This window comes from Pipra filicauda, unplaced genomic scaffold (genome assembly GCF_003945595.2).
Source record: "Pipra filicauda isolate LSUMZ 115617 unplaced genomic scaffold, ASM394559v2 scaffold44_size3831614_pilon, whole genome shotgun sequence".
Classification (NCBI taxonomy): Eukaryota; Metazoa; Chordata; class Aves; order Passeriformes; family Pipridae; genus Pipra; species Pipra filicauda.
The window spans coordinates 358,017-379,692 of NW_024104587.1; the positions used below are offsets into that span (position 1 = coordinate 358,017).

General features: G+C 46.0%; 1 protein-coding gene across 3 annotated transcripts in view; it reads left to right on the forward strand.

The window, feature by feature from the left end:
* Positions 1-21,676, forward strand: part of NTRK3 (neurotrophic receptor tyrosine kinase 3) — a 218,187-nt gene that overhangs the window by 128,194 nt on the left and 68,317 nt on the right. Inside the window, exon 13 of one of the 3 annotated variants that reach the window (XM_027711972.2) lies at positions 13,502-16,238. The exons of the other annotated variants lie outside the window; for them this stretch is intronic. Within the exon in view, the coding sequence (XP_027567773.1) occupies positions 13,502-13,620 (119 nt within the window). The 3' untranslated portion in view covers positions 13,621-16,238. Of the gene's footprint in view, positions 1-13,501; positions 16,239-21,676 lie in introns of those variants that run through there. 3 annotated transcript variants of the gene reach the window in all.

The following is a 21,676-nucleotide window of genomic DNA, read 5'->3' on the forward strand; positions in this document are numbered from 1 at the left end:
ACTTTTTCATTTCTCTCTTTCTAGCCACGTTCCTCTTTAAGGTTGTTTCTTTTCCTTCTTCCACTATCACCCTTTTAACTGGAATGAGGGCAGGTGAGACCTGTGGACTCTGTAGCCCATGTTCTCACCTTGTCAGTCCAGGAGGAGCAGGTCTTGCTGACCTCTGTGGGCTATGTGGAGCAGGGACCGTGGGCTCAGGTGTTCCTTTGCTACAGGAATGGTAGCTCATTAACACTCTGTGCCCTGCAGATAACTTTTATTGATCATCAGCTGCTTAATCAAAAACTCTATCACAGTTTGTTTTGATTATTATTTCCATCTCTTCATCTCTAGAGAATCAGCTTAGCCAAAGTTAATGTACTCATTATGCAGTTGGGAAACCACTGCCACAGACTGCTATGTAAATCAAGGTTTCAGGAAGGTTTGTGTCCTCCTTCTACATGTAGCAGGATGAATTTATTGAGTGCATATTCCCCTGCTTGATGGGGTAAAACAGGCACTGGGGAAGTTGTGCTGAGCTGGGTTTTGACTTGCCTGGGATGGCAGTACTCACCTCCCAGATTATAAAGAGCCCAGGCTCCACATCTACATCTACATCCTCACAGTCCCGGTACAGGGATGAACAGCACTGATGCTACACCCTGTGCTAACCCACCCGTGCCTTTCCAGGGGTATGGGGGCTTCCACATCACCATAAATACCTACCAACATGGGCATCTGGACAGCTGGAGACCTCCCTCCCTTCTCGTAGAGGGATGTTTGGGTTGAAACCCTCAGCAGTTGGGTGATGAAGTGAGGTCCTGTGGGTGACCAAGTGCTCGGAGTATAAGAGAGCTGGGTGGGGGGTTATCTGTGTACGGGTACGCTGAGGAAGAGGACAGGGTGTTTGAGAGGTGTGAGCTGAGGAAGGGAGATGGAAGGACAACTGAGTGTCAAACCATAATGGCAAAAGTCTGTGCAGCTGGACCACACATTTATTTTTTATTTTCTGATGATCTGTGTGCAATGTATATATAGACTCAGAAGTGGTGACTTACAGAAAAGTAGGACATTAAGTCCCCTATCTGAACAGATCTGAGCACTCCTGAAATCAGCACCTTGGATATGTTGCTCTTGGGCATTTTGCTGATACAGTGAGGGCCAAGGCTGCAAACTCTGTGAATAGTGGCTTTACTCTACTGGAAACTGTCAGAGCTCCAGAGAGGGGAAGCGACGAAGCTGTGCAGCAAGTGGCAAAGATATTTCCCAACTTTTGCCACATCTTTAGTTACCAGTTCTGAGGAGTGTCAGGCTAGTTTGACTGGGGGCACAAGAAGGGTTTGGGAGGGAAGCCCTAAGACAGGACTGCTGCTTGTCCTTCGACTCCAAACATGTTTCTCACTCTGGCTATGCTGAAAGTCCTCATATGATTAATTTTACTTTTGTCTTTTAATGTTTGCTTCATGAAATCATTCTCCTTCATCCTATAACCTATTGGGCTACATATTCCATGCTGGTTATGGTGTTGCAATGACCTAATTTGATTGCAGAGGGTCGTGTCCCGTATAATGTTGCTTTGTTTTCTCAGTAGTCGATACAAACTCAATTTTATTTTCTTTGAAAAGAAGGGGAGGCAGGAGCCCAGCATCTACAGCCAAGATAATACCTGCACTCTTACCTTGTTGCCTGGCTGTGAGGCTGTAATGGCACATGTAGTTCAGCTTCAGTGGGACCTGCAGACTTGTTTTATTTATTTATTTTCCTGATAGTACTGAAGGGGAAAAACGATGGAAGCTACAGCAAAGGCCCTCATTTGCAGCTGCTGGCATCTCTAATTTGCCTGAAGGAGGCATTACTCCAACAGGCTGGATGCTCTCTTGATGGAGCTTATCTCAGGAGGGGAGGGTTAACTGTGTCTCCCTGTGGGACCTGGGTGAGTGTTCAGCTTTCTCCTCTTGCCTCCAATTAGACGCTCAGTCTTTTTTACCACCGTGTTTCACCTGCCTCAAAGACCCTTCACCTGCCTTCCGCCTCTGTAATTTATGAGTAGCTTAGAGGGGAAAAGGCGGGTTTGGTCTCAATTTGTGTGGCTCATTTGCATGTGAAATAAGCATGTGGCTTCAGCAGCAGTGTCAGCAGTCTCCTGGCCTGGCTGGCCTCGTTCAGGGTGGTTTTGACATCTCCAAGGCTGTGGCTCGGTGAGCGGTGGCAGGGCTTGCTCATAAACTGGAAGTGTCACTGTGTTTTTGCAGAGCTCGTTCAGAAAATGATGTTTTTCAGCAGCTCATAAAGGAGGTGTCAGCCCAGGGTTTGGTCTGTGAAAAAAGAACCTGCTTTTTCAAACTGCAGAGCTCACGAGCTCTCAGCTCTGGCTCGTAGGCTATATCTGCTGGCTGGGATTGCTGCTGGGGCAAATTATTCACCTGATGGTTTCATTGCAATTTTCCTCATAGGTCCTGACTTTATTCTCAGGGTATTCCTCATTTTCAGTCCTGCCTTTTCCGGTCCTATTGGATGTTCAGTGGGCTTTCGATTACAGTGGGTCTGTTGTGGTGACAGAGCAGGAGACAGAGAGGCGCTGGCAGGCAAAATGGATCATGATTTTGCAGCTTTAGCTGCATGTAGGAGTTGAATGAATGAGTCAACGCGTCACCTGGTATCCGACCAAGCAGACTCCCTTGTCTTGGGTCAAGGATTTAGTGGGAAGAGGCCAGGCAGTGGAGTGGCAGTGGTCTGTGTGGCTAGGCAAGGACCAATGGAATAGGATGGTGAGCCTTGAGGACAAGAGGAGCGGCAGGAGACTGGACATGGGTTACTCATGTGATCCTCCTTGGCAGAATACCAGGTCTTCATGAAACGAGAGCAGATCGAGCCCTGATTTGTTCTCAGTTTCGAAATATTTAATCAGAGAATCAAATATGAAGTCTCTTTAAGAAGAGACTGGCACATGGCAGCTGGCTGAGTGTTGCAATCAGTGTATCCGCTGTGAAATGTTTCCTGCAGAAATATTACATCCTCTCTCATTTACTTGATGATCTTTATGGTGAATCAATCAAAAGATGCTGCACACAAATAGTTCAGCCTGTGATCCTGTGGGTGTCCATTAGAGAGGCATTTGCTTCATGTTAATGGACCTGTTGATTAACAAAAAAACATTGCTTTTTAAATAGAAAGCTGTTACCTGATGGTAATTGTTGGCATTGGCTTTTCTGCTGCCCCCCTCTCCAGCTCTCACTCTGTGCCAATGCATGCGACTGCCACAAAACCCAGGGAGAAGAGCACTTGTATCTTGCCCAAGCACTTATCCGAGGAGAACCTTCACCTGGAGGTGTTGGGAAGGGCAGAGAGACTTTTCCATACTCAGCATGTGATTTCACCACTTTCTGCCTTGTTCTGTTAGTTAGGTTTCTGCGCCCATCTGCCTTGTCATGTGATGTCCTGTTGGACTCCAGCTATGTCCAAGGGAGAGGTTCCCCTGAAATCCCCAAGAGGCCAAGGCTTAGTAGGTCCTTGAGGAGTCTGATTGGGTTTTACACTAGCTGAGTGCATAGAGTTTTTATTTGGGTCTGTAAAGCCTCTAGTCTGTTGGAGCAACAGTGTTCATTTCCTTTCCTTACAATATGAACATAGGCCAAGTGTCCATATTTCTGGGTGAAAATTTGCCCACGCTGCAATGTTAGTTCTTGCTTTTCTGATGCTAGCATGGCAAGAGCCCCAGCTGGCATTTTAAGCATTAGAAGATCAGGATGATGCCCACTGCACAGAAGATGTCCTTACTTTTGAAAGCCCCTTCACCAGCCTGAGTGGACCCGACCCAGTGATGACTGAAGCTGTAAAAACAAGGAAGCAGCATATTCAGTGCTGCCAGAGCTCTGGTGTGGCCCTGGAAACATCTCCCAGAACAGACCACTGTGCTGAGCTGTGTAACACAGCTCATTGCAGAAGCAGTCACGCAGCAGGGCTGACTGGTCCAAAAGGACCAGGCTTGTGGCTGTGGGTTGTGTTCAGCCTCATGCTGGTAGTTGCCAGCAGCTGTTCTGCTTTCTGAGAAGCATGCTGGGATCCTTACCACTCAGCTGGAGGCTGTGGGAGCATTTGGTCCTCTCCCAGGCTGCTGGTGCAAAGCAGCCAGTGTTCAGTTTGGCAGGCCAAGCATCGCTTCAGCCCACTGCAGAGGGGACCAAACCCTCCCCCATGTCACTTGTTTATTTCTGTCATTTATTGCTACAAACCAACTCACCCAGAGCCGTCCTTCCCACAGCTGGTGGGAGTCAAAGTGCCGAGGCAGTTAGTGGATTAGGGCAGCAGAGTGAAAACCATTTGGCGTTTCTATCCTGATTCTTCTGGGTGCCTTTAATTAGCATGATTGCTCAGCACGGATTTTGCCATGTTCTTTAGCTCCCCTGGTTAGAATAATTATTCCCCCAGCTCCTTTTGTTCCAATTCCTGATCGCTTACAAAGTCTCCCGTTAAAAGCCATTAAATCCGTAATGCGAGAGTAAATGTTCAGCAGCGTTCTGCTATCGGCCCCACACGTGTGTGCTGGCACTCCCTGGCCCCTCTCCCGCACTCCTCTGCTCCCTGCCACGTGCTCCCTGCCGCAGCATCGCTCCCTGCTTTCCTCTCGCACGCTTCCCCACCGGCCATCCCACGTGTCCCACTAGCAGCAGGTTGTGTGCACATTCTCCCTGCTTCCTGCTGGCACTTTTGGCATCACCCAGCTGGGTTTCCTCTGTGCACAGGCTGGTTTTGGCAGTGAGGTTGAATTAAGGGCTGTGGACTGCGCTCTTTCACATTCAGTTGCATGTTGCAAATATGAAAGGGCCATTAGAAGTGTATGTTTTTGCATGATTTTGCCCTAGTGTGGGTAGTTCTTGCTTTGAGGAGCAGCTTACATAGAGGGAAAAATGTCACAGCTGGGGCAGAAGACAGAACTTCCAATGATAGATGATGGAGAAGAAGAAAGACTTATTTGCCTTATTTTTAAAGTAAATCTGTTTTCCTCTTTCTCAAGCATAAAAGCCTCCGGCAGAGGGAAAATGGGTTTTGGATAGCATAGCCGTGTTCCCAGGAGTTTCCATGTTGCAGTGCCTCCCCACCCGGAGGCCTGTGAGCTCAGCCCCTTCACTGTCCCTCATCTCTGCTGATATTTGATCAGCACAGGCCAATGGCTCGACTGGGGCAGACACACAAAAGCTTGCACAGAATGATGTGGTGTGAAATAAGATTGGGCTGAAGTGCTTTAAATGCCTCGTGCACTTAGGTGACTTGATGTGAGAGGGAGAAGGGAGAGAGGGAGACTTATTTTCAGACCCAGAATGAAACTGGGTCAGAGAAGGGTCTGGCAGACATGCAGTTTGTTAAGCTCAGAGCTGATTGCCAGAGCAAAAATTCACAGCCAGACCACTTGCTGGAAAAAACCCTGGTCCTTCCTCCCTCATTTGAATGAAGACCCCTAATTGACAGCAGCCACACATTTTGGGCTTAGGTCTTAAGCTGCTGCCCTGCCGTGCTGTGCCAGACCTTCCCTGCTCTGCAAAGCTCACGCTCTGCTGTGGGGTGGAGTGAGGGTCTCCTTGCACAGCAGCAGCCCCCCTCCAGCAGCTTGGAGGGCTCCCCACTCACCTTATCTGTGCTTTGCTAGCTGAAAGGAGCTTTACAGGCATTTTGTGCATTCTCGTGCAGAAACATACCAGTTTTCATGTGTGTTTTGTGAGAGCAAAGCCCCTTCTCCTGCAGAATGAAGGCCACCACAAATACCTGTCACTCATTTGGTTGGCACTATCCAAATGGTCCCATAGGAACTTCATGATGTCGGCATAAACCCATGTTTCTCTGTCTTCAGCTGGGAGAGCAGAGCCTTCCCTGTACCCTGGGGTGTGTGTTTTAGAGTTTGTGAATTGTTGGAAGGTACCAAGACATAGTCTTGAAACAAAATCTGGAGCCAGGAGCTCTCCCTTGGGAAGTGTAATGACACTCTTCTGATGTATTTTGGTGCAGAAGGCAACTTATTTTGAGAACCATCTAGTGGGGCAATTGTCAAGAGCCAAAGAGCTGTGGGGGCAGCTTCCATTTCCAAAACAGTCTGCACTGGAGTGACACAGACAAAGAACAATAATTCCAGACAACACAGCATCCAAACAGCCTAAAAAATCAACAAAACCTTGTTCCTCAAGGCTCCCTGCTGATCTCGCTGTGTTTTAGCCCTCAGCTCATCCTGTTCCCATTTAAAGCTCCTCTGTAGTACCCGGTGCCTCCTTGCCTGCCGAGATCTCCTGCACTCCTCAGTTTCCATCCTCGGCTTGTAAACTCCATGAAACCATGTTTTCCCACAGGATGTTCTTCCTGACACTTCAGACTCTCGGGCTTGTACTGCTCCTGGGCTTCCTGGAGGGCAGCTCTGGCCTTTCTAGACGACATAAGGTGTTGCTGGAGCAGATGGCAGAGTAAAGAAACTTGAGCAAGCAAGGATTTATTCTGGGACTTGATCAGCTCCTCACCAGCCTCCTCCCATCCTTTGAAGAGCAGGAGAACATCACTGACACTGCCTGGGCTGGGAAGGTCCCAGCTGCAAACTGCAGCAGTTGTGTGCACTCCTTTCCACCATCTGTGTTTCTTCTTGGTGTCTGCTCTCATATCCCAGCCCACTGGCTTTACCAATCATCACTTCTGTCCCCTTCTGGACCCCAGAGCTCCTGGAGAGGATGGGAATCTGGAATATGGGGCTATTCACTGTTCAGTGTTCACAATTATCATTGGTTCCTTTGGAGACCTTGGAGAAAACACGGTCCTGCTTTATGCCACCGTTTTGCCGTCTGCATAAAGAATATAACAGCTCCTTCCTCCCCAGGGAATGAGCAAGGCATAACAAATTAATGTTTATGAAGCACTTTCCAGCTCAAAAGGAGTTTGCAACAGGGCTGTTGCTGTTCTAACTCAGGGGCTTCCTTTGCTGGTTGGCCCTTTGATGTGGCGATCTGTGGTGCTGGTGGATCAGCTGTACCATAATTGGAATTAATCAGCAATTAAGGAACATGGGCCCAACCAGATTCTTTCCCAGTGGATATTCATTTCTGGGCACATTAGTCAGTGGTTTCAATAACTCCGTAAAATGCTTAGGGTAACTATTGCTATTTGAAGCAGCTGGGGAACAGAGGCAGTGTCAGAGAGACATGAATACCTGTCAGGCAAAGTGGAAATGAGAAGCTCTTGTAGCACTCTGCACAGTGCTTAAATCGGCAGCACTCCGAGGGCTGACTTGAAAAAAAATAAATTAAAAATTGACAAAAGAATATATTTGAAAACCAAAGTGATGAAAATGATGTATTACTTGTTTGGATGGGATCTTTCATGCCGGCTCCCTTGGGCTTTGTGTAGTGCAGAGGCAGCGAGAGTGCAGAGTGGTGAGAACTGGGGATTCGTGAAGACAGGGAGACATGTTTTTTTTCCTCTGGGTGGTGAGAATGGTAGAGGAGAAGGCTCCTGGATGTGTCAGTGCAAGAACACAGAGGGACAGAGGCAGGGTAGCAGCTGGATAATGCCCAGGATGTCAGCTACCACCAAACTTTGCAAACACTTTCCTGCAGCTTGTTCTCATGGCTGAACTGCAAACCCCAAGAGTTTTGCCACGTGTCTTTGCTGTTGTGAGGGACAAAAGAGCCATTCTCTTTGCTCGGGGACCTTCTCTCTGACCCAGTACTACTTAAATGAGACAGAGACTAAGCTCTGAGTGTCGTGGGCGAAACTGCTCGGTGCCCGGTTCTTCCCCTTCCCTGGTCCTCTTACAAGTCATTTCACATACTCTGGCTTCAATCTAACAAAAACAAAACCGATGAGGCCCAACTGATCTGGCTGCTTTCCATCATCAAGTGGGCCTCTGAGTGGCTTTAAATAGCTGCACCTCCGTGTAGCCCAGAGAAAAGCACTGACTGTGCCTCTGGACAAGCTTTGGCTCAAATCACAGGCCATCTCAGACCTGAAAATAGTACTTTTTTTTCCCTTGGTCTTAAATAGATTTTTTTTTCCTTCTTATTTTTCATTTTTATACCCTGTTAAGTGCTTTCCTACTTTGGGGCTTTTCCTAAGGGGGATTGGTGGGGAATCTTGGAGCTCTGCCTCCTGGGCTATCAGGCTACATCATTTAGTATCTTGGAACTACTCCATCCATGAAAGAGTTCCAGAGAAAACAAACTTGTGATCCCGGCTAATATGGACATGGCCTACATTAGTGGCGGCAACAGTAGAAACGCAACGGATACTGGAATTCCTCCGACCAAAGGTTTAATGAATCTTACAGAGTCTTCAAGAGTTCACTGCGTGGAAAGCTGTGAATGCTGCCTTTTCTGAAGGAACATTGCTCGGCTGTTGAGTGCCTGCAGAATTCTCCTACTCCTTCCTCTGCTCTGGTTAAGCACTAGAGAAATTTATGTGGAAATGAGATCTTCTGGATCCATTTTCTTCCTCTCTTTCTCTTGCTTTCAGTCCATCTCTTCCCTTTCCTGCCCTCAAAAACACATGTGGTGCTGCGATCCCCTGCTCGCGATTTTCAGTTGTGGAGAAGATGAAGATGCCTCAGACCGTAGCTAGAGCTCCATCTAGCACATTCCCAAGAGGTTTCCAGTGACATCAAGTCTTATTGATTAAAGTGGAGACTCTTATGCCTGAGGTTAAACCATGATAAATGAAAAATGAAACAAGATGAGCTGCTGTGGAGGGGAATAAGGACTCTGTCTCCCTGAAAATGAATGATTATAAGCATTTCTGTAGCTCTTGAAGCCTTTCTGTGAATCAAAAAAAAGGTGTTATCTACTTGATCTGCTTGAGCTCTGTGTATTGGTGTGAAATTCATCTGTGGACTGAATTTACTTGCTGTTCTCCATTGCGGTCAACAGTGTTGGGCTGGTGTAAGCGAGAGGAGATCTAGGCTCTTTGACTTTACCTTGCACAGGAGAGGACATGCTGTGCTTCTCTGCAGCTGAGAGCATCAGGGAGAACCTCCCAGTGTGCTGCTGAGCTTCTGTGACCTTCTTTGTTGTGGCGAGACCTCAGGCTGAGCTGCATCTTGCCCTGCTATATGGTGGGAGGAGAAGAAAAAAAAAGAAGATGGTTTTGTTTCCTAGCCCTGCAGATGAACTCATCCATGGCAGGAAACCTGGATCATTGTGTTGCTCCCCCCTCAGATATAGATGTATCAGTGCTGACTTTGACTAGACGGATGGCTGTTTCCTTCGCTCTGGATGCAGGCCAGGCTTGGTGGTTTTCATGCCTTCTTTGATGCTATTCATACTTCATATCTGTGCATAGAGAAAGATAAAATGTACACTGTTGTTGGAGTCTCCTATTGCTTTTCCTTTATATCATAAATTCTGCTGTGACACGGAAGAGAGCTCAAAGCTCTGTTGCCTAACGCGAGCTGTGTGGATAACCGTGTTATGTTTGGCCAGCTTGTTGCCTTTAATTTGCTATTTTTGTTTAACCCATTTTTGCCAGGCATTACATGGCATCCTGTTGCTTTTCTCATCCATTCCCACAGCAATTTATATTGCTGTTTCAGAAGCAGGTTCCATGCCTGGGTTTCAGAACCGATCTGCACGACTCCTGCTGTGGCAGATAGGGATGGCGTGAGGAGCTGTGCATCATTTTCTGCGTCATTCCCTCGCCTCCCTGTGTCACATTCTCTGCTGCTCTTCTCAGGTGATGTGGAGCAGCCTCGGGTCTCCAAAGTCCTAGAATCGTGCTGTATTGAATGGTAGCAATTTTACAAGAAGGCAAACAGTGAAGGCACAGCAAAATTATCTGGTTTGTCTCATTAGTCTTGCTCTCAGTCAGAGGAGGAAGTGTGTGCTCCTGGTAGGGTACTGTCTGTAGGCTGGACTGGTATGGACATGGGGCAGAATGGCCAAGACTCAGTAACCAGGGTGTTGGGAAACACAAGACAGCTCTGGAGGACTAAGTGGATGGCCAGGGTTGGGTTAAAAAACTGAATGCATGGTTTGGTTGCCTTCAGTTTTCTTGTCCTTTCATTGCCACATCCATCCAGCCTGCTTAGAGAAATACCCCATCTGCCCCCTCCATCTCAAGCTGTTAGAGCTGCACAGCAAGTCTGAGCTCATTCCTCCTTCCCTATTCTCCAACACTCTCCATACATTTATTCCACTACCATACCATGGCTATTAGTAGAGACAATATTATGTTTTAGTTTAAAAAGTGATCTCAGTAGAACAGGGAGAAGCAAACAGTTTAATCTGTCAGACCCTTCCCAATTTTGTAGGTCTTTGGAGATGCTTTTGATTTGAATCTACAGGGTGGGGATTTTTTACCTCCTTGCTATTTTCAGGCTTGCATAATGGAGTTTCCCTCCAAATCTACAACCAGTGTCAAAAATAGTATTTTTCCTCCCATTTTCCAGCTGGCACTGACAAATGTGAAACTCCACAAAAGGGACTGTTTATTTCCCCAACTCTTTCTAGGAAGTTGAACATTTCTAGTTCTCTTTTTTTTTTCTTTTGGAATAAAAGGAAAAAAGTAGAACCAAACCCCCACATTTTTAAAGACATTTCCAAGCCAGTTCTTCAGAAGCTAATAGCTTGGATGGTGGATGACATTTGTCATAGCAACATCCAAACTCTGAACCTGTTGAGATTCACCCATTTTAACCCTTGACATCTCAGTGAGCATCATCCATCTCACATCTGACAGTGAAGACATAAGCGTAGCAAGAGCCTTGTTGGTTTCTGCTCCATACAAGAGAATGGGGTTGAAGGTAGCATTACAATATGGGAGACAGCAGTGAGAAAGACAGAGAAAATCAGTCAAGAGAGAAGCATGCTTTTTTTCAGATTCTTTGGGGACTTTAATAAATCAGAAGGAGAGGATGCCAAAACGACCGATGCTGCATTGCATTCCCAAGTCAGTGGTATGTGTGTTCAGCCCCTAAATTTCAGAAACACAGGCTGTCCTCTTGCTACACTAACAATCGTCCCTCAGCAGTGGCTGCATGTCTGTTGTGGGATAACCCCTCCTGCAGCCCTGTTCTGCAAAGACCCTGCTGTCACTGGAGGTCCCTGCAGGTGCAATTCACAGCATAGAGCTGATGGCAAAGAGCAGAGCCCTTGGTGTCCCCAGCCTTAAGTCTTGCTGATCTTTCACATGTCCCTTTGCTGGGGCTGTGTGTCCCCAGTGGGTTTTTAGGTCTGTTGGATGTGGTCCGGCAGAAGTTAAATTGCCTTAATTTAGCAGAGCTAAGAAATGAAAAGAAAATAAAGCAGACTGGAGTTCTCTTTGGAGATACTTAGTATTGTTGAGGATAGACTTTCCCAGCTATCCTTTGGTGGCCATAAAATATATTTATATTACGAAAACCAAAACACGGTAAATAGTGATGTTCAGGGATGCTGTATTTATTTGTGTCCCAGTGCATCTGATAAGAAATGGACTTAGTTTACATACACATTTCCAAGCTTCAGCACTTTAAACCGTGAGAGTTGAGCTAGGCTCTTTCTCACTACTAATGATATTTCAATGCTTGGAATTTGCCTATGAATATTATTTATGACACACGAACCGAAGCCGAGCCTGGCTTATTCTCCCACATGGATCAATCCTTAAGGGCCACTGAGAATAACAGATAGCTTTCCCCAAACAATTTTAAACGGTTCCAAAGCAAACAAACAGCTTTTGTCTGCATCCTCAAGTCCATCAAAGGAGGCATGTGTTTGATGAGCAGATGGAGTAAGATAGTGCAGGGAAGAAATATAAATAGATATAAAAGAAAGAATAGAAAGAAGAAATAGGGAAACAAAATCCTCTGGCTGGTGTAGATTTGGTGTGGGAAAATTTCCTAGCCTATTGGAAAGCATCTTTCCTACTGAAATCAATTCTTAATGGCATCCAAGCTGCTCCATGCTATTCTAGTGATGGCAGACTTGGGCAAACTTAGCAGATTTTTTGAGGATCCTGTGACCATATGAGGAGCATGAGCATTTTCCAAACCTTAGAGCAATTATGTAGCCAAGAAATCACAGGAATTTTCTTGGAAAAATCTGTTGGACCCATGAGAATTTGGAATAGATTAGAGCAATCCTCAGGATCCTGCCATGCATTTCTTGCTTGTGGCAACTCGGTGCATCTGTATTGGGGGTTTTGGTAACGTGGCATAGAAGCCTCTTATGTCCAAATACTTGATCTGAGCAAAGAGCCATTTCATTGCATCTTAGCAGCTACATTCAATGCCCTATACCTATTCCTGCCATGTCTCTTTCCAGTCCCTTGGGATGGCCTCCGTTCTAGGAATACTACTACAAATGGGTGTCTGAGAAAGTAATGTAAGAAATGGTGACACCTGAAGTCAAACTCATGAGTCTCTTCTGCAAGAACTTGATGGACCTAGCACAAAGATGATAGAAAACAGGGAGGTTGAGTCAGGAAGAAGGGAAATGTAGGGTAAATAGCAGGAACAGTGAACCAGAATGTGCCCTCCTTCAGTCAGACCTTGAGGAGAGAGCTGAGGGACTGGGTGTCTTAGCAGAAGGATTCCCTCCTGGAGCTCACACCCAGTGCTCCATAACAGGTTTGCTTCCTGCAATTCAGAGAATTCTCTGACAAATCCTTGAATATTTGCATTTATTTGGCTTCAGACAATAATATTCATTTTGTCATGTCTGGACTTCCCACATGGATGAAGAATCCATAGCACCGGAGGATCTGTAGTTAATATCCAGTCATATCTGTATTAGGATCATATAGTAGCAGTGAGTTTCCCTGGCTGGGGCATCCCAAGGCAGGAACATTCTGAAGAGGTATTTCATACAATTCTTGAAAGTATTGTATTTGCCCATTAAATTTGATGGACTGAAGGAAGGAGCTTGTCTAAGTTCTCTGCTCCTGTTATTTTTCTTTCTCATCTGGCCAGTATTTCTGGCAAATTCTAAACCTTCAAATAACTTTTAGAGAGGGGGGGTTGTGTAAGGAGAAGATGCCTCCAGCATGCAGGATTCAGTGTAGATGGGACAGCTGGGATTAAGAGAGGTCCACGGGGTTAGGAGAGTCAGGACTCCCCAACCTTGCAATGGTACTCTTTGGCTTCAGGCATGTTAAGCCAGATTAGATAAATCATGAGACAAAAGTAGACATAGGAAGGATATCCATTTTCCTCAGTGTCTGCCTAGGGGAAAGATGGACTAGATAGGAATTTGATCTTAGAAGGAACACCTAGAAAAGAGCTGTTCCCAGTTCTCAGTCCAGACCTCTTGCATGCCCTTGTCCTCAGAGCACTTGTGCCTGCACGCTCCACATGAAATGATTGCCTGTTCTTTATGGAGAGATAGAGCAAGGTAGCCCTGCCTGGAGAAGACATTTTGGCTTTAATTTAACAGCAGCTGTTTGCTAGTTATTCATTTGGTTCTTTTTTATATAATTACATGTGTGTCGATATCTCTCTCTTTTTTTCTAGTTTTGCTCTTTTTTGTTTTTTCGTTTACTTTATTTTGCTTTTTTCTTTTTTCTGTTTTTTTTCCCCCTTTAGGTTTCAGAGAAATTATGTTGAATCCAATAAGCCTCCCTGGACATTCCAAACCTCTTAACCAAGGCATTTATGTTGAGGATGTCAGTGTTTATTTCAGCAAAGGACGTCATGGCTTTTAAAAACTCCTTAAAAGTCCCTGTTCTGATGTCAAGTTTATAGGCTGTGCCCTCAAAATGGTGGGAAGCAGTAAGCGTGGTCTGTATGGATTGAGGTCTCCTCCTAATAGGACTCTACAGCCCTGCCTGTACACACGTTAAAGCCAACTGAAACTGTGGTTTTCTGTCACCAGATAACAGGGTTGTTCTTTTCCTCCAATGGTCGCTGTGTTCGTTAAATATTCCTGCAAGGCACAACAGCAGCAATGAGAGCAAATAAAGAGAATTAAAACCCAATTGAAAGGAGTCATCCTAATAACACAGTAAATAATTGTACTTTTGCTTTAAAATAAAACACAAAACAAAAACCAACCAAGCCAACCAAACTGACACCTTTAGTCATGTCCTCCCTGCTTGGAGTTTTCCTTGTAAGCTTGTGTCTTCGCAACACCCAGTGAATGCTGCCATCACCTCTTACGTGGCACCGCCATGGGAGGTCTCCCAGAGTGAGCCGAGGCCTGGAAGAAACTAAAGCAGAATGAAGACTTTTGGTAAGAACAAAGGCAGCCCCGCTCCCAGTTCTTGCACAGAAAATAATGTTGGAAGGAATGAGGATGGAAAGAAAAAAAATAATCTTACTTCTCTGACAGGAAGAGAGTGTGGTTATCTTTGGAGTGCACATATTCTAGGAGGCTTTTTTTGTCTGTCTGTCTGTCTGTCTGTGTTAGAGCGGCTCGTTGGATCTGACTATATCGTTGTCGTACTCTGGTCTCTCCCTGCTGCTTAAATGATGAGCTTTATCTGAGGAGTTGCTTGGACTTCCCGCATGGATGGAGAATCCATAGCGCAGGAGGGTCTGTGTCCTTGCCAGGACTAGAGCAGTAAACAAAGTGGAAAAGCATATCAGACGCACGCAGGTCCCAGTTGCTGGGCCTTTTCCAGCCTCCTTTAGCTCTCCCCTGTATTCCCACCCCACTAGAGATTGATTGTAACCCAGTCACATACACAGAACCATCAGCTCAAGGCTGGCTGACTGAAGGAGAGGAAAAAAAAGTATTCTGCTGCTTCTTCTCTGGCAAAAACAGGGGTATCAATCTGGTTCTGGCCAATATTCGTATTGTCTCCCCTTCTCCCATCCCACTTTTGTCTTACGTCATCCAAAGCCTCTCAGATGGAAAAGTAAACCCTTTTATCCTGTCCTCAAGAGAAGCCAGCTGCCCTTGTGGCAACTTGCAGGGCTTTCCTTGGACTCTCTGGATGTCACATGTACAGGAAACACAGATTTGCTCACACATATCAGTCATAACCTATAAGCAAAGCAGATTTTTTTCTAGAGGACAAAAAACCTTCCAAAAGCTTCAGGTGTGGCCAGATCCTTTTGAGAGGAATATTGGACCAGGAGCTTGCTCACCAGCCACTCAGCTTTGCTTGCCTTCTTGGTGGCCTGAGATGACCTTATCACATCAGGGGTGTCTCTAAATCACCAGCCCTCAAGGGTCACTGCCACTGGAAAAAGTCATGGTCCCTCTCCACTAGAACTGGGCAGAAGCCTCAGAATGGTATGTTCTGCTTCATCTTGCCTTTACAGGTGACCTTCATGAACCAACCTGGAGATTGCCAGGAGGTTTTAGTATCAGCTGTTCCGTAGGGATGTCCCTGGGAATATTCCATTCTCTCGCTTCTTCTCCTGGTTTATTTGCATAAAAAGGTAAAGTGCAATAGAAGAGTACTGGAGAGATGGTGGCAGATTGCTTTAAGTTAACGGACATGCCTTAGGGGGGCATCTGCGTTAGTACAAGGAGACCTGGCTCAGGTTGGATGGCTTCAGAAACCATGACCAAATCTCCCAACAACGTTTCCTGCCCGCATCGGAGCTGGAAATGCAAGAGGTGCACTGCCAGAGAGGACCTACAGCCGTGTGTTGTTGACACCTCAATTCTGCAGATTCACAGAGTGAGGAGGAGCTTCACCGAGAGTGTGAATCACTGGGTGCTTGTCTGAACTGAATTTCCCCATCTCCTGGAAGTCGCCCACCTGACCTGGGGATGTCTTGTCCGTCTGAACTGTCTCCTCTCCCTAGCACTGTTCAGGGGACTCTGCTTTCAACCGTGTGTATCAGTTGTAGAGATACATCTGTGGGCCTGGACCAGAAGCCTATACCCAAACACCTTAGCAGAGGAAGGGTTGAATTTTGCAGCTCAGGTCCATCTCTGCTTAGAAGAAATCCTCCGGACCGTACAACATAATTAAAAGCAGTTCTCCCCACTGTGATAGATGTCTCAATTTGTTTAACACCAATTAAAGTCTCTGGTTCCTCACTGCTGAAAATGAAAGCCAGTCGTGGCTGTTTGCGATTGGTGGCTTTAAGTAGCAAGTCTAAGGATGGGGTTTTTTTAAATTTTATTTTATTTTTAATTATTGTAAATCATTACCTCATTTTCTGTCAATGAGATTCCTCCATCTTTGAGCATTCTTATCTTGCCATAACTATCATCCTGTGCTAATGGGAAATGGGACGGTCCCTTTTCACAGAGACTATAGGGGTGTTCAATGTCTAGTTTCTTAATAAACACTTTATTTTCTAACGAAACAGCTGCACCAGGCTCTTCTTTGAAGACAAAATAAATAAACGTTCAGAATGACATGTCCTATAGTCTACTTCTTCGTGACAATGGTCCATGTGTGGGGATTTTGGTTTGTTTTCTTCTTTGGTGGGTGTGGAGGGTGGGATTTACTTTTGTGATGGGAACGTTGCTCAGGTGTAGCTCTTGTTTCTGTCACTCTCATCGGGCACAAAGATGTTTTCTTGCCTGAGAGCTTAGCTGCTGATGATCTCAGTTGACAACCTGCTGGGTTTTGTAGCTCAAAATGGTCATATTCTCAGGGACGAGCTGCTATTGCAGGGAGTTTGTGTCAGAGTTTGCCAAGAGTTTCTATAGTTATTGGAAAAAGTTTTATTAGAAGCCTTATCTCTCAGGGAGCTTGACATTAAAAGATTGTTCTGGCTGCAGTGCTTTTGTTTCAGGACATGTTGTTGCTTCAGGTCTCCTTGCTTGCCTGTGCAAATTGATCACCTGTTGGGTGTTGTTTTCCCATCCTCAGGAACAATTAGCCTCCTGTTAACTAGCAGGGATGTGTTTGATGTAGAGTCAGTGGGGTACAGGTGAGTGCTACACTCAGGTTCCTCATCAGGAGTTCATGTCCAGATTGTTGGATGCTCCAGGAGGAGAAAGAAACCACTCTGCAGCATGCAGGGCTTGGCTTGAGGATGTGTCTTAGTGGTTGTGTCTCAGAATTGTTAACGGGAGATGTCATTTATGTAACTAAAAGCCTCTGTGCCAACCTGCAGGTGACTATGGCCATGAGGCTGGGGGTGTGTTTGAGCAGATATTGGTGGATGGTGCTGGAATCCTCTTAGAAAACCTGGTAAGAGTTTTGATGAGCAAATCAAAAACATGTTTTCCAGCATTCTTCTGTTCCTATAACTTTCTGGCATGACTTTCAAGCGAATGTCTCAAAATGATGCTATGAGTGAATTTCTGCATGCCATTCCCTTCTAATGACTATGTCTCTAGAAGTGATTGGATGCTGTGGTTTTCAGGATTAGGTGATGACTGAGACCTTAACCTTTCCAGGAATGTCTTTAATGCCTGAGGCAAATGGTTGTCCCCTGACATAACCTTACACAAAGGACAGTAGCTGAGCTGCATTGGATTTCATCCCTGTTTCCTTCTCCTTTCTGAGGTGTGGGAAACAAACATGAGTGTTGGAAGCTCTGCCTCTTCCTCCCCACTACTCCAGGATCTGTTATCAGATTTCACAGACCAGAAACATTTCAAACAATGGTTGATTAGCTAATTACCTAGGCTGCTGGTACGGTGGTCAGCTTTGTTTCACTTGGCTTTGTGTTTCAGGGCAACTGACTCCTTACATAAGTATTCCTAAAATGTTTTTAACGCTACCAGTTCCAAAGGAGCTGGTTTAACTATGCCCACAGGCTCTGACGTGCATTGCAGAGGGATTTGGCACTTGTTTCTCCTTGTTCTTGCTTCTTGATCATCCCTTATTGCCTCAATTACCCATGTGAAGGCTCCATCTTCTTTGTGACAGTGGACCATGAGTTGATGCTGCTGTCCTGCTCTCCCTCCCGAGGCTGGCTTCAAATGACTCTTGAGCTGATTTCAGAGCTTGCTACTGAGGAAGCTCAGGGTACTGGTTTGGTAGGGTGCAGGCAGTGGTCCATATCAGCTCCTCCTGAACACCACAACCCTGCCTTCTTAGTTCTTGTAGAGTGTAGAGCCTGTGCGTGAGTAAGCAAAGAAACAAAGTTTTGTTTCTCTGCATTTTGACTCTAAAAAGATGGAATCATGTTTCTTTTAGTTCACACTTGGAGTCAGCATGATGGGCACTGTATGTTTCTGGCACTGTAGCTTTCTGCAGGATGGAATCAGTGCATGGCCTGGTGGGACCTTGGGCTCAGACTTGCTGCAGGGCAGTGTCTGATGCGTGTGATGCTGCAGGTCATGATCAGGGTATATTGAGTCTCCACAGCTGCTTATCCACATTGCACCAAATGAGTCCTGATGCTCTTTGCTGCTCTTTTCTTTATTTAGATGTGCTTTTAAGGAGTCACCCCTTCTTTCCAAAGAGGCTGAAGCTTCTTTTGAAGGTGGTGGTTTTATCTACCAGGAGGTCTTTGCTGTTTCCCTGTTTCTGTGTCCTGCTGTCGAGGGAGGCAGAATTCCTGGGAGCTGTGGGCAGTCAGAGGGAGCTGCTTCTGCTGATTCAGCAAACTGCAGCACTGCATCACTGCTGTGCTCTGACTTGTACCCAGAACAAGCTGCAGATCCTCAGGGTTAAGCTCTGGCATTAGCAGAGGATAAAGAGGCCTAGACACAGGAGTAAAGCTAAAAACCATGGGTTTGGAGGAGCAGCAGCAAGAGACCATAAAAGAAATCAATGCTGAGTGACTTCATTTTTCTTAACATTTGGAAGCACTTTTGGTGCAGTTTGTGCAATGAGCCAAGGAGTCCTTATTAACCATGTACTTACCAGTGCCTGCAGAGCCTGAGCAATTGGAAGAAAAGTTTTACAAGCTGTGGGGAAGTGCATACAGCTGCTTTGAAGGGAAGAGAGTATGACAGGAGACCAGCACGGACACAGCTGGAAAATGTGCTTTACCTGGTGAAGTGATGATGTATCTTCTGCTCTTGTGGTGAATTTTGCTTTGCCTGTCTCTTTTGTGGTTTCTCCAATGTCATCCCCCCTACATTCCTTGTGACAGACAGGCTCCTTGGTGGTACCAGCATGTAGTCTGATGCCACAGAGCTAGAATAAATCCCAACCCACACTCCCACACTGGTAAATAACTGCAGGAGGATTCCTTCGTAAAGATGATAGTCTCTCCAGCAGTAAAGCAGAGTGCAAGTACAAGACAACTACATTTGAATTTTTATATTAATTTTGAACTCGTGAGTGTAACTGCTGACTAATCAGCAGGAATAAATTTTGGTTGTTCTATGCAAAGTGGAGGGATTTGTTCCAAGCGCTGGTTAAATGACTTGCTCTGCTGTTAGTGAGTCATTTGTGACCCGTGTTTGATTCCTGCAGAGAAGTTGGCTTTTTGTAAGGATTTTCTTATGATTTCATAATATTTGGCCTTTTTTTCTCAAAGGTTTTGCTTCAAATATTCATGTTGTGTGATGGATGCTGGTTTTGCTCTCAGGTTGGATGAGCGAATGTTTCAGACAGGCAGCCAGAAATGTAATATGCAGAGATGCTCTTCATTCAGTCATGTGGTATTTGGGGTTGTCCTTAACCCCATGTTTCTGTTTTGTATCTTGGGACCGGTACCATCCCAAGAGATCAGTCTGCAGGCAAGAAAAACTGCCTTTGCCTGGGCCTTTGGAGTAGTTAAGAGTTTGTTTTCAGAGCAAGTATCTTTCATGGCTCCGGCCTGAATTCTGGGAGCAGGCAGTGTCTGACCTGTGTGTGGGTCTCCATCCACTGTTGTCAGTGCAGCCACTGCTGGAGGTCAACCTTGTTTGTGGGGAGTCAGGCAGAGCCACACTGAAGTTGCATTAGGCTCGGTAAACTGCCAGGATGTCTGAACAAACTGACTGTGGCCAGGTCATCATTATTTTAAGTGAGTCAGAGATGTGTCTAGGCTGTTTATTAAGATAATTGGGAGAGGGAGGGAAGGATGTTTGCTGTCCATGGACAAGGCCAATGAGGTGGTGGAGTATATTGCAGCATCTGATACAAGCGAGAAGGAGCTCATGGTCTTGCAAGCTGATGTATCCAAGGCCTGGTCCTGCCAGGAATCAGCTCCTAGTGCCAATAACAGGCATGTAAGGTGACATCATGATAATACAGTGTACACATTTCAAATGTCACTGTTGTGAGCTTGTCTTACCGGGCTAAAGAGTTGTACCTTTGCTCAGGTTTCCTCATGAGGCCTTGTTGCCTGGAAATTTTAGAGATATTCTGGATCAACCGAGCATTTTGGGTTTGCTGTGTCAATGTCAGACAATATTTGGGGATGATAGGAACAGCTGTGCAGTCACTTCTTCCTTGATAGTGCCTGATCCAGTCCCCAGCAGACTCCCGAAGGTGGCTGCAGGTTTGCTTTGTGTATTCCGAGAGACATTTTTTCATCGGATGGTCCCAGATGGTTTGAAAGTTTCAGAGTGTTTAAGCTCCAGTCACATGCTCAGCACTGCTAGAACAGCTCCAGTGGTACCCATCCCCCAAAGCCACCATATCTCATGGTGCACAGATGTTGCAGGCGACTGAGAAGGGACTCACTTAAAGGCAGGTAAGTGTCATTTTTCTCCTTTCAGGGAGCTGTTGTGTGTAATGTATTGAATTCAGACCTCTAGCAGCAATTATTTTGATGGATCTGCTCTAAATGCATAAATGATAAGTGACTGCATTAGACAGCATCAGTGAGAAACTGTCAGTCCCTGCTCAGGAGAAAGCAGGGGCTCTTCTGGCTGGAAGCGCTGCAGGTCTGGCACTGTGTGGGAGTGGAAAATGAGAAGAGCCAAGTACTGCTGGAGACCAGGGTTAACACCCACGGCTGCTCCTGTTCGACCACCCGGGTCAGGTCTGGAGACTGGAGGATGCAGCCGGGGTGCCAGCAGGTACGGCAGAGCTGTGGGAGGTGGTTGGCATAGCTGTTCGCTTCTTTAGAAAACCTGGGAGCACAGAACTGCCAGGGTGACTCCTTGATGATAGTGCCAGCCTCTCATTTTCATTAGCAATAAGCTAAAAAAGGCTGTGGTGGGCCTTAACCCTCCTGCCAGGGGCCAGCAGAGCATCCATCACAGACGGATAGCCTGTTTTGCAGCCATATGACACGCTTGCCACTCAATCCCAGCGGAAGATCTGTGCAGCCACGGCTTCAGAAGAAGGTATCAAAATCCCTGACAGTGTATCTTGGATGACGGTACCATCCTATGACTAGACTGAGTTCAATTTAATCCTGTTAACCTCAGTGGGGACTCCTGGGAGCTGGGTACTGTTCTCTGTAGGTCCTCAAGCTTCTCTGCATGGTTGTAATGCATGAAGCATCTAATGTTGTGCCAAATTTCCTTCTCTGGATTCAGCGGTGCTGGCCCGAACCTCAAAAAAGTCGAGCAGATTGATATCAATAGCAGTCTCACAAGGGAAGAAGAATATCTCTCACCAAAAAGACAGTCATCCTTAGAAAATAAAGAAGACTCCTGGGCATAAAAGATACGATCAGGTATACCCAAATAGGTAAGGATCGACAACATCCCTTCTAAGGAAGATCTCTAAGATTCAAAAGAGCAAGGACATGTGGTGATCATGAGCTGTAGATACAGCACAGACTGAAACCTCGCTCTCTGATCCCCCAAAAGACCACTGAAAACAAAGGGCTGCACAGGAATGTATTTGGATGATCCCTTGAAGGGATGGTTCAACCTTTTGGGGCACATCTGTGCCCTTAGTTTATAGCACTGTGAAGCTCATTCTGCCATGTACCTGAGCTGTTGGTGTGCCAGTACAAGGAGGGAGGCATCCCAAGCTTGCTGGACAGGAGCCCCAGGGAATT